The sequence below is a fragment of the Channa argus genome, chromosome 12 (assembly GCF_033026475.1).
Source record: "Channa argus isolate prfri chromosome 12, Channa argus male v1.0, whole genome shotgun sequence".
NCBI classification, from domain to species: Eukaryota; Metazoa; Chordata; class Actinopteri; order Anabantiformes; family Channidae; genus Channa; species Channa argus.
This window is the reverse complement of record NC_090208.1, coordinates 2,134,523-2,148,102: the sequence shown is the minus strand read 5'-3', so window position 1 is coordinate 2,148,102 and position 13,580 is coordinate 2,134,523. Positions and strand designations below refer to the sequence as shown.

Below are 13,580 nucleotides of genomic sequence, written 5' to 3'. Positions count from 1 at the left end.
CTTACATGGTGGTCTGTAAACAAGAAGGGTTCCTTGGTGTGACCCATTATGGTATCAAGACCTACAGAGACGAATCAAAGCATTAATGTTATAGAACAAAGATAAAAAGCACATTCACCTTAACTTAAGTTACCAACAGAAAGACAAAGACTCACTGTCCCATCTATGGGTTTTGTGACGATGGTTAACCCAACAGTGCTGCTCAGTGGAAACTCTACTTGTCATAAAGTTTGTTTCACTTCTCATCTGAAAGGTTTAATCACTTCGGCTAACTGACCTAGAAAGACAGACATGTAAACTCTGTAGAGTCTTTAAAGAGTTGATATTTCGATGGTCACCTGTGGTCCTGCCAGGTGGGACAGCAACTGACAGACTTTATTAGCCTGCGACTTCAATCCAGTTAGTCAAAACTGATAATGTCCTTTACATAAAAGGTTCAAGCTAAGTCCAGTTGACTCTGAACGGCATCTTCCTATAGTGCGTCTTTGCTGCCATCTGATGTGCAAAACGTGGTACAGCACTTTGGGATTATTTATTTTGACTTTGATGGGAAGTTGAGTAACTTTGGGTCTCAGTGAGCTACAAACAAAAGAGCAAGAAGTTGGTACTTTCCTGCTGGTACTGTGGACAAAGGATGTCCAGAGGCTGTCTGTGGAGTAGCTCTGAACCCAGGATGATTAAAATGTCAGAGAAAATCTGCCACATCAAAATAACAATAAAAATGTGGGGAAAACTAGTTACATTTCTGAACAATTTCTCCAATTAAAGCCCAGTTCTTCTTCAGCTCCCACCTATGGTCATTAGTATATTTGTATCCTGTGATTTTCTGATACCAACACAGCTCAATAGATATTTAGTTTCTAAATATAGCAGATGCTTCTATTAGCCATCAATGTGCTTCTAGCAGATCTTGGGTTGAAATTTGACCACTTTTCTTCTTGATAGAATTGGTGGAGCTCTATTACATCTGTTGGTTTTGTGGCACAGGCCTGACTAGAATACAATTCACATATTTTCTATATGGTTAAGGTCAGGAATTTGCAAAGACTCTTTCTACAGCTGTTAGCCTGCTTTATCCATTCCATTCTTCCAAACATATCTCTAGTCACTCTAGTTGAATAACTCAATCTTTTTGTCATCTTTACCTCGATACCTTTACCTCACATTTAAAACAAATCTACAACAGGCTTATTCCACATAGGTTAGGAGCATCCTGTCTCAGGACAGGAAAACTGGTCCATGCATTTGTTACCTCTAGGTTGGACTACTGTAATTCCCTACTTTCAGGATGCCCCAGTAACTAAAGAGCCTGCAATTAATCCAAACTGCTGCAGCAAGAGTGCTGACTGGAACTAGCAAGACAGATCATATTTCACCTTCACTAGCTTCTCTCCATTGGCTTCCCTTAAAATCTAGAATAGAATTTAAAACCCTGATTCTTTCATAGTTTATTTGTCACCACCACATAACATTAACTTTGTGTCTTTTTTTTCTCCCGTAGTTGTCCGTCTCCCTCTCTGTCTCCCTCTCTCTGCCCTTTCTGCAGGTGTGCAAATACTGGTCCTACCAACCTGCCCGATGTTTTGTTGTTGCTTTTTGTTGCTCTTTTTCTTTTCTCTCTTCACTTTCCACTCACCCCAACCCGTCAAGGCAGATGGTCGTCCACCCTGAGCCTGGTTCTGCTGGAGGTTTCTTCCATTAAAAAGAGTTTCTCCAGTTGCCTAGGGCTTGCTCAAGGGGGATTTGGTGGGTTTTCCCTAGATATCTTTATAGACATTATTATGTACCTTGAGATCACTCTGTTGTGAATTGGTGCTATATAAATAAAGTTGAATTGATTTAAATAAAGTCGAATTAAACTTGGAAAGAGGCTCCACTTCTGAAAAATGTGTATTTATGAACAACTGTTTGATGTCGATAATGGAAACAGAACTTGTGCAGAAATGGCTCCAATCTACATTCCTGCCATCTGTAAATCTACACATTAATAATAATGTGTAGCATATAACAATTATAATAATTATTTTCAGATCTGCACTGGGCTCCTAGGACTATGGTAGTCAGTCCAGTAAGTGCTGTCAAACAAACCCAAACAAGCTACTAGCTGTAGCCAATCATGATGACTAACAGGAAGTTAAGTGTGTAGACCTGGCAAATTTAGACATTTCAGAACTTTCAACACTAGTGATTTAATAGTGATTGTGTAGTTTTGACCCTGTGCTGAGGTCAGAAAACCTCAAAAAAATTCAACCCTGTGCACCAAATTCGTGGGGTTTTCATTTATTAAAGGTGTATGTTAAACAATTGTTCTTCCTCAGTGAAATAAAAAACTTCAAATAAATAATTTAAGCCCTATTTCAACATGACAGCCACGTCCACGGTGCCTGTGTTGGTCAGAACTGGGTTGTTAATTTAAATTCTCTTTCTGACTGACATGTTAACTCTCAAATGTCTAAGCACATCTTTTTAAAAAACTAAATTACAGATACTATAGTCCATGGATGTGACTGAGTCCTATAACATAAATTCACCTTTGCCGAGACTTGTTTTCTGGACTGAGTGAGTGATGCCTCTTCATCGACTGACAGCTGCATTCATGGGTTTGCTCAGCTATTGAATGGAGAGAATTTCTGCAAAAACAAAAGAGAAATAAAATACAACAACAATTAAAAGAAGAAGAAAGACAACAACTGGAAGGAAAACATCTGTCACTTGATTTTCTGTATGTCTTGTTGGATCTTCTGGATACTCTCCTTGATCGTTTTTGAAGAAGAGCATTGTCCAGGTGGCCGAGGCTGCGTACGTGCTGTTTGCATCATTGATGGGATTTTTTTATGTTTTTGGTGATGACTTTGTGCGAGACATCCTCTTCCTAAATACAAAACAAATAAAATAAAAACCTTATATGCGTTACGTGTTTGTTTTACCAGTTTGTATGAACTTCTACCCACTAGGTCAAAGAAATTCATAAGAAATAAACTATACAAATCAGAATCCAATTGGCCAAGTTTGCCAACGCACAAAAGGAATTTGCCTCAGTCATTGGTTCCTCTTTAGGACTTGTTCAAGGAGAAACAATACCGACAACATGAAATGGGAAAAACTACGGACAACGTAAGAATGGCCTAAAGAAGTCGTGCCCAGCTGTACAGTGTGTGTGGCAGTTCATCACACAATTACTTTTGAACTTAAAGTGCAGTTTGTGTTTTTTTGTGTGGGCGTGTAGTGATTAAGTGTTTTTACTTATTCCTTCATCTATTTATGTCTTTCTATTTATTGATTGGTTTGTGTCCTCTTTTCTGTCCTATAGTATTTAGACTGGGCATCTAAATTATTTTAGTTAGATGTATTAGTTTTAAATTGGTTGTTAGATTTTTATTTCCTTTTTATACTTCAATTTATCTGTGGTTCTGTAGATTATGTTTAATTACATTCATTTACATTTACATTTCAAGTTGCACTTAATACTTTTGGCCACCAGATGACACCAAGGAGGACTGTGTTGGAAAGCTTTGAGCAATGAACCCTTTTTTGATAAAAGCTTCAGTATTTTAGAAACCTTAATTTAGCCATCACTAGTGTTTAGATCTTGATGATTAATAATTGCTGAAAAATAGAAATCAAATGTTGAACTGATTCTCAGATATTGTCAATACATGGCAGTAAATCCTCCTCACAGATCTCTATTAGGTCTTATCGCTTCTGTTCTTCAGCGCATGCACTGCGCAGGAAAACTCATCGACAAAAAACACATTTCCTGGTTTTCTCTTTGGTTTCTAATCTCAGGATGAAACCAGGAAACACAGAGACACTTCTGTCTTTTTGAGGACCTAAGTAAAACCTGAACACAAACTCCAGACCGGGTTTTACCTCATTTGGATCTAAATTGGATTTAGATCCAATCTGTTCCCAGATTGGATCTAAATCCAGAAAGACTTGAGTCTAGTCTCATTCTAAAGCCACTTTTATCCATTACCTCATCAACACTGACCTGGTGATCACTGTGACCAGTGGGGTGGCGGTCTGGGTCCTGGTTCTCCTCCTAAATCCTGCAGTCCTGATCCGTGAAATCTGGGTCCTGATTCCCCTCTTTTATCTCGCTCTTGTAGATTGATTGATTATTGAAAAGCCAGATTTAGCAGTAAACAACCATTTATGATGACTGTACAGCTTTGCAAACTAAATCCATGTAAATGACGTTGGACGACCCCACCTGTGCTGTCACACCTTGTCACTACCTCAACGAGTCCACGAAGACATCATCCCTTTTTTGATCCTAAATTTCCCCGCTTCCTTAGTTACTGTTACAAAGGTATGAAAACATGGCTCCCTACAATTGTAAACAGTGGTGTCTTTCCAACCTCAACATGATCTCTAACCAATGTTTGACCTTTTTTTTAACTATTAACATAAATTCAAAGTTTGAAGTTTAGATTTGCAACTTGACATTTCAGACTATGGACGAGCAACAACGGTGCTGAGTAACAAATTAACTTGTTCAACTCACTGGTACTGGTTCAAAATTCAGTTTGATTTATTTAAGCTGCAGATGTCAACACATTAACTGATGCTTCAAACACAGAATGAGCATCATTTACTAATTACAATTAAAGCATCCAAAGTAGCAGTACTAAAGTATCTTAAAAAAATATATCTGCTAATTTTGAATTTGATGCTGGCAAGATTCACCAAAAAAGTTGAGCCAAAGGAAAAAAAGCTGGGAATATTCTGCAATGCTAAATAAAAAGCTCAAACAGAGCATCTCAAAACTAATGAGTTTTACAGATGATTATCGTGACTGGGTGTTAAGGAGCCTCTCAGAGAAAGTTCATCAATCTGTGAAAGACAGGCAGGCAATCCAAGACAATTATCTTCATCATTTTTCATGTTAAGGTCCCATCTTACTTTCCACATAATCTTGTCGAGAGATGGACATGCAGGCTTTCCTATTCATACTACAGTTGGGGCATATGGACACAGACATGTTCCACACATGATGGCAATGATGGACAGTAGCAACAGTGTCAGGGAATTAAAACAAGTTGAGTTTAGTTTTCTGGTACATGCTTAGTTAGGGCTGCAGACAAGTTTTGGCTGGGATGGACTCATTCAAAGAGAGTCTGTCCATACCAGTAACACATTCACCAGTGTTACCAACTAGAATAGTTGCACCCAGATGATCTGAAGAAAAAACAGTTTTAACAATATACCTTATTTGTGCCAGACCACACACAGCCATATCAAATCATTAATTGTAGCCAATTTTTATGAACAAATTTTCACCCCTGGAGCTGTGAAATGAGTAACACCAGTGACAGAATTTAAGGCTTCACATCAAATTCCATAATCAATTCTGACATTTTAAACAAATTAAGACTTTCCATATACATTGTTTCACTGCACTTTCTTGAATTACCTTTTGATCTAGAAAAATAGCTGGTGTGTTATTTAAAATTTAAATGGAAAAAATATACAATGTTTTATATCCCTGTGGGCTGGCTGAGCTTCAAACTATTGACCTTCTACTTTCCTTCTATGTTTGGTCTATACAACAATCCTCCACAACAATAAAAGCTCCTGCTGGTTGAGTAGAAACTAATAGTTTCAAAACCAGCTCACTCCACATTATACCATATTTTGAGGGCATTCATACAGAACATGTGGACTCTGGAACTGCTCACACTTCAGGTCACCCAACCAAACGTTCTGATATGTCAGAGGATGGTTAAAGTTTCAGCTGATGAATCGCGACAGGTCCAGGACCAAACTGCAATGAATAAGTCTAGCAAAAACTAAATTCTAATATCAGACAAGTTTAACCTAATGCAAGTGAAAATCAGGCAAAGTGCATATGGTGTTGGCATGGATTACAAATTCATGGTGGAAGGATTAGGACACAGATGTTTTTCAAATGCTGGAATTACTAGATTGTAGTAACGTCTTCCTATAATGACAAGTAAAACAAGAAGCAGAGATTTCTACAGATTTATTGAAAACACAACATAAATACAGCTTGAAAAAAATATTTTAAAAGTTAATTGTCTCCGAAATAAAACTACATAAGGTTATATACACACAGTTGAGTCCAGCAGCTCAAAGAAAGTATGAGGAATCAAAAAGTTATTCACATTTTTTCTAAAATGCAGCAGTTTCAAAGAGAACACCACAATAAAGACAAGAAGAAATCAACCATACAGACACTTTCTGGCAGACACTTACAAGTGAGGTACATGGCAGCAAAAATCTTAGTCAAACATAACCAATAAACCAAAGTGCTAGGAGAAGTGTTTTTGTTTCGTATACATGTATATGTTAATGTAATGAACCAAAACACCTGATGGTTCAAAATGTCCACATATGTCACAGGTACGGCCTTTTTACTGTATGAATTCGTTGATGGATTTCTTTATGAGTTCGTTGAGAGAATTTCTTTCCACACAGGTGGCAGCTGTACGGTTTCTCACCGGTATGCACACGTGTATGAACTTTGAGCTGACTTGACGTTGTAAAAGCTTCCCCACACTGGTCACAGCTGTAGGGTTTCTCTCCAGTATGTACCCGTTTATGGACTTTGAGATTAGTTGATGTTGTGAAAGCTTCCCTGCACTCATTACAGCTGTAAGGTTTCTCTCCTGTATGTACATGTTTATGAAGTTTTAGATGCCCTGACTGTGTGAAAGCTGCCCCACATTGGTCGCAGCTGTATGGTTTCTCACCAGTGTGAACTCTCTGATGACTCTTTAGCTTTGACGGTGACGGGAAGGTTTTGCCACACTGCTGACAGCAGTGAGGTTTGAGTCTTGTTTTTCCACTCTGTTTCTAAAGTGACACAAATATACAAAGAGAGAAAGAGAGAGTTAGATTATTTCATGGCATTAGCTGTGTTATACTCCTCTTTTAGGGGTTGGAATCTTTAGCAACGTGGGATTCAGTTACATTCTATTTGCAAGAGTTCTTGAGTTACAAGAAATCTTGATCAAGTAAAATGAAAAATGGACAAAGTTTTTTGTACTGTGCCCTTAGTTGCCCACTCACCTACAAGGTGACCTTTAAGGTATTTAAGATACCTCTTTCCTTTAATGTCTGTATGAGAATAATAAAATGAAAGTGATTTATGTAAAGTGTAATTTATATGTATTCATTTTTAAAGTTAAAGAGAAGAAGACAAATCTTAACATACAGGAAAGATGTTTTGTGATTTTAGAATTCATGTACTGTTACATTTCTGATGTCCAGATGTTGTCCTGTGAGTGGAGAATATAGGCCTTTAGGCCTGGACATAGTTATATTTTTCACAAAATAGTGAATAGTGATACTAACAATGAGTAACAGGCTACTGCACCATAGAGGTTTAAAAATGGACTCTCTAGTGTCTAGTGACTGAAATTGGCTGATGCGGATCTTCAAGAGAGCAGGGAGACCAATAGCTGATATTTATTGTTGGTATGGTTTTTTTTTCTTTTTTCTTCTATAAATTACAATTAATTTATAACAAATGCTCCACTTAAACATTTGATAAAAATATCAGATTTATTTCTAGAAATTTAAAATAAAAAAAACATGAGTATTCAGCAAACTAAATTCATTCAGAACTGGATTAGAATTAATTTCCATTTTGAAAATATTATTTGTCAAGCAGAATTAAGAATGGATTAGAATAGAAGCTCTTTTGGGGGTATTATCAGATAAAACGTCTTTAATTTTTAATTATTAAACACATTATGTTTGTTACACAAAGTTAAAAAATACACACTGATAAATCCACTTCTTTAAGTTTGTGTTCCACTAATAGGAGTCTCTATTATTTATTTTACTACATGTGCGTCAATAAAACATCTCCCTGCATAAACATCATATATATAAACAAATAATAGTCCTGACTTGAATAACTGGGTAAAGTTTAAAAAGAATAAGGGCTATCGAGATCTGTCACTATCACTGATCCTCTGTCCTCCTCTCTGTCTCTCTGTCATGTGACTCGATGCTAAACTGCAAGTCTAAGGGAGAGTTGGGTTTGGGATTGAGGCTGCTAGAGGAAAACACCTGGACAAACAGCAGATGTGCTCAATAAAAAAAGTTAAGAAGAGAGAAACTTTAAATATATTAAAAATAGAATCCAGCGTCCTGTTAATAAAACATAATCATATAATCATGGATTACTACACGTTCAGACAGGCACTGGAATTTTGACTTTTTTTAGGAAGGGGTGTATGTGTGAACGCATGTGTCCGAGTGAGACGCTGCAGACATTACCCGGAAGTTATCCTATGACACCCCCCCCAGTGTAATTAGGTGCACGAGCTTGTGTGTGCAACACACTGATCTGTCCCAAATTGTCAACGGGGAAAAAAGCAAGCGAGTGGGTTGATGACGTTTCTATCACTTAACTGTGGTTTTTGCCAGGAGACAGAACCTTTTCTTATTAGATGCAGGGCTCTGATGTGCTGTAAACAAGACACTGTTCTCCACAGCTTAAGTTTCCTACCATGTTGTGCCTCCTGTGTGCGTTGATCACGTATGGAAATCACACGTGAGGATTATTCTCACTCGGGCAATATACTGTTAGTTATGTGTTTGAAAGGCCACTCTGGACAACGAACGAGGCTGAATCCTCCTAACATTGTCCCAAGTTTGTATGTGAAACTTAAGGCCTAAGGCTCTGTGTTCAAAAACCGCTGGCGTATGGTTTATTTATTGAAAAAATGTGGGGTCACGTGTTCTACAGAGGGAACAGCACTTTATGTTATTAGAACTTTGCAATATAGTTGGAATTTTTTATTATTTTGATTCCTTCCAAAGCACAAATGTGCAGTCATGTCCTCCAATGTAAAGAGCGGTGACCTCTGCAGAACATGTATCCACACAGTTAAAACATATTCCAGCATTTACACTGAATGGGTTTACATGGACTGAAGCAACTGGGGTACAGGGAGAAATAATGACTTTCAAGTTATTTAAACATTTCCACTAAAAATGTACGTCAGTGTGCTCGTGTGTTGAGGAGGTGACGTTGTGGTGCCCAACTAGTGAAAACTGAGCTGAAAACAATGCGTTCTGCATCGTCACAGCAGCTGAAATGGAGACCGGGGAGAAGATGTGTAACTGAAGCTGAATGGGAAGCTGCTTTGAAAGTTTGCTGTAAAATTGTCAAAATCAACACGTGTGCTGCTTGTTACGTAGTGACAAGGGCGGAAAAAGGCTGTTAAAGGGAATTTAGGTGGCTGATGGGGAAGTTGATATAATATTAATAATAATAACAATAACAACACATTCTATTCATACAGTGCTTTTTAAGCACTGAGGCTTTACTGGGATCATTTATTAATACTGCTTTGACACACATTCAGTCACTGTACAAGTGTTTGAACCCTCCAGAAGGAAAGTGGTGGTTCTGCTCCTTGTTGAGCATTAAATGACATTTTTATTGAATGGTTTCAAAGGGCTCCACAGGCCAGAACCCGTTTCAAATATTGTTTTATTAGTTCCAATCTGATTTGACACACGGGTTTAAACCAAATGAAATGATCCCAACTCCACCAGGATTCAGGTCCACACGGGCAGCATCGTTTAATGAGCGGATCTAAAGCGGCCACCTGACATCAGTATTAGAACCACAGCAACCATCTACGGTGGTCTGACAGCGCGTGGCCACAATCTGGACCCACTGAGCCACAAATGTTTGATTTATTACCTTCGTTAATCAAAAATGCGAATAACAATATGTTGCAAATCCCCAAAACACATTAGAACTAGGCTCAGATCGTGTTTCGGTTTAAATTTATCCTGTTTGTATCTAAAACCAGAGCAAACGGACCCTGTTTAAGCCGGTTTAATAGCACTGACCTGTCGATCGCTGGGACCAGCGGGGTCTTGGTTGCCCAGGTCCAGATCCTCGTCCTGTACTCCGCTCACAGACTGGTCGATATAATCGGGGTCCGGGTTCTCCTGCTGTATTCCGCTGAAATACTGCTTCTCCTCAGCGGAACACGGGCCCTGATTTTCCTCCTTTATCACGAATTTGTAGTAGTTCCCATCTATGAAATCCGGGTCCTTGGTGTCCTCCTTAATTTCTCTGCCGTACTGCTCCTTGTTGATAAAATCCGGGTCCCGGTTTTCTTTCTTTATTTCACTGTTGTATTGAACATTGTCTATGAAATCGGGATCCTGGATCTCCCTCTTAATTTTGCTTTTGTAATGGTCTTGGTTTATAATACCGGAGTCCTGGTTCTCCTCTTTTATTACGAGTTTGTAGTGATCCTGGTCAATAACATCTGGGTCGGGCTCGTACTGGTCCTGCTGGATGAACTCCGGGTCCTGGTTCTCCTCCTTTATTATGATGATGTTGTAGTGGTCCCGATGCATGAAATCCGGGTCCTCGCTCTCCTCCTTCATTCCGTCTTTGTTCTGCTCCTGGACGTTTGTAGCTGCCATGTTGTGACTCAGACCTTCTTCTATCACGTGATGTGACGTTCACGAACCATCCGGTTATTTCCAGCGGCCTTTTGGTACAAACGAAGAGCTCTGGCTCACATAAGGTGTCAGTCCTAAACCCAGTCCAGAAAGGGGAACCACTGAGACCCGAGAGCTACGAGCTGACGAGTTACATCCTTTAAACGCACCCGCTCAGAATAAAGAGAAGACCAGAGAAACACAAACTTACCTTTTGACCGTTTGACCCCAACTAACAAACCCACAAGTGGTCTCAACAGTAGAAATACCCCTTTCAAAACAGTTGGGATGGGGCCATTTGTCACTGTGTCTCAGGTCTGGTTAATAAAAGTTTGGTAACTGAGGAGAACAATTATTTTAGCTTTGGAACAAAGTCCTGTCCCTACTTTGTGCTTAATGAAGAATTTCAGTTGCCCAGTACTTCACTGCCTCTTTTGTTGTAGTTTTTACAACTTATTGTCACAAATGTGATGTGTTTTCTTAGTTTCAACATTTAATATTTAAGTGTTCATTTGATGGTATTTACATCACATTATGCTGATTGTTTAAACTATACATCGCTCTAAATTGCCTCTCCTGGTTTTTGTGTTGAGTTTTACCTGTGAAGACAAATCAGGAACACGGCACAAAAATTGGACACAGTTGATACAACAATTGTGAACATCCTGAAAAATAAAGATTTACCACTGGTGTAATGAGCAACATCCACAGAACAGGTCAACGTTGGAAAGCAGGAGCTGACGACAGAAACACTGTGAAAGCTGGGAAGAAAAACAGAAAAACAACAGTGAGATTACAAAGGCTGTACCACAAGATGGAAACCCCTCATCAGCAGGAAGAGCCAGAAAGCCAAAAAAGTCCAGAGATGACCTGCAAATGTTCTAGAACAAAGTTTTATGGATTGATGAGCCCAATATGAAATGATTTTCCTATCTTAAATCAAAAACATATTTTTATTTAAGAGAACACACTCAAATTATTTTATGTTCAGCTTTTTTGCCCTCACACTCAAAATGTCCCTGCTCACATTCATTTTTACTCTGCTCGCACTTCAAACTGTCTCAGATTTCCTGTGCTTCACCTCAAACCTTCCTCCCGCACTCAGCTACTGCTGCACGCTTACGGAATGTCTGCACTCGCACTCGGATTTTTTGGGTGAATAACCCAAGATGATCCAATCAAAGTTCACAAGCCAATAGTATTCATGCTGTGTGGCTGACCAACGAAATTATCATTCGCTGTGTGGGCGGATACTTTTCCAAATCAGGACACCTACCGGCTACAGGTGACCTTAGAGCTTGTCTTCAAACATGGACCAGCAAAATCAAGGGCCTCAAGTAACTGTTTTTCGTCTTCATTTAGCTGTTCCTTTCTTAATAAATTTGTCATTTTAATACAATACAATACAATACAATACAATAAACAGCCATAAACTCATAAGGGTATTTGTTTTTAAATTCTAGTTGTAAATTACAGAGAGCTCTACAACAATTGATGGCTTCTCCAGAAAGGTACTGTATCTATTTAGAAAATTATCTATTTTTGTCATAGTGATAATTATCAGTGAGTTTTAATAAAACCTACCATATGTGGTAGCATATAATGGATTTACCAACTGGTGAGACTAACAATGTTCTGAATTAAATTTATTTGTATTTGTGTACAGATCATGTACCTTGGAACCTCCCAACAATAATAAAACATCTCCTGGCCTTCTCTTGTTCATTGCCTCTGAGAACAAGAGAGAGGAATGGTTTACTCTCAGTGGTACTTAAAAGAGGTTATGCAGTATCACGTGCACCACATTGCACTGCAACTCTGCAACTGCAACTGTAAATTTTATTTCTTTTTTATTTTTGCATTCAAGGGTCAGAGCTGATCAAGGAGTGAAGACCACTGACATTTCTTGTCTCATGTTTAATGTGCGAGGAAATGATAGGGCAAGTTTTACTTCTGAAAAGTGTTAATGTAATCACATACAGCAAGGTGACCTTGATTTCAAGTCAGGCTTGATGGTGAGTAATTTCTGTGTGCTACAGTATGTGTACAGTAGTGGCTGAAGTGCCACTGACGTGGTGCGACATTTTAATTTAGGCATAGAAAAACTGTTGTAAAATGAATCAACATGGTTGGAATATGTTGCTTTCTTAAGGGGTCACTCCTTTACTGAAGGCTGGGACCATCACCCACAAGCTAATTTAAAAGATCTATCTGTGGCAGTGTCTTTTATTCTTAAGACCTTTAGAACTATTACAAAAGTAGTGACACTGCTGAACATTTATTTGGTTAAACTTGAAGTATTGACTTTATAACAGATCCACTGACAGTTAGATGAGACTGTGCATGGAGTAACTTTAAAATCCCCATGAGATGTATTGACTAAAAAAATTATACATTAACTTTTGAAGTCAAACCTCAGCTTCCATAACTATATCTGTTGCATGAAGACCTTTGACATCCACACTGTTGAGAATTCTTGGCCTAGAGGAAATTCCTCTATTAGGACTTTGAAATTGTCATATGACATCATGGCTTGAACTGGCAATGTGATGGTGCTACTGTATGCAGCAACAATTGGACAGCATATCCTCTGTTCCCCAAAATGCACCTGGCAGTGATGATTGAACTGCACAGTTACCTTAAAACTGTTCTTCTCTTTCTGCAGAATAGGAATGTGGCCCCTTCCCTGTTACCCACTAAATGCTTTCTGAGACAGTGACTCAGATAAATCTTTTTCCATCGCTGATTCATTCAGTTTTATCTGGAACCGCGAGCAATAGAAACAAAGACATTTTAAGGAATAAAATACTAATTGTCATTACATTATATGACAAAGATATTTCAGCCTCCACAAGGATGTAATACAGGGTGTAAAAACGTTTGGGGAGGACATTTTCATTTTGGACATGGAAAGCCAAATCCTAAACAAGCCAGTTTGCTGTCTTTGCTTTTCCAGTGTCCACAAACTATTTTTTTGCATCTCTTGATCTTAAACCCAATCAGCAAAAGATGACACACAAACTAAACATCTTTTCTGAAAACCAGCAGGTGGATTTAAAGCTCTTCACAGATTCTGTGTGACCTCCTATTGACATAAATGTGACTTAAAAATGTTGACATTAACGTTAAGA

General features: G+C 38.5%; 1 protein-coding gene across 1 annotated transcript; it reads right to left on the bottom strand.

Moving 5' to 3' along the window:
* Positions 1-5,970: 5,970 nt before the first annotated feature.
* Positions 5,971-11,186, bottom strand: LOC137136981 (zinc finger protein 32-like). Its single transcript, XM_067522811.1, has 2 exons — positions 9,844-11,186; positions 5,971-6,819 (listed from the first exon to the last, which is right to left on the bottom strand). Exons 1-2 carry the CDS (start codon positions 10,429-10,431, stop codon positions 6,361-6,363), a joined length of 1,047 nt encoding a protein of 348 aa, XP_067378912.1. The 5' UTR covers positions 10,432-11,186; the 3' UTR covers positions 5,971-6,360.
* Positions 11,187-13,580: the final 2,394 nt, after the last annotated feature.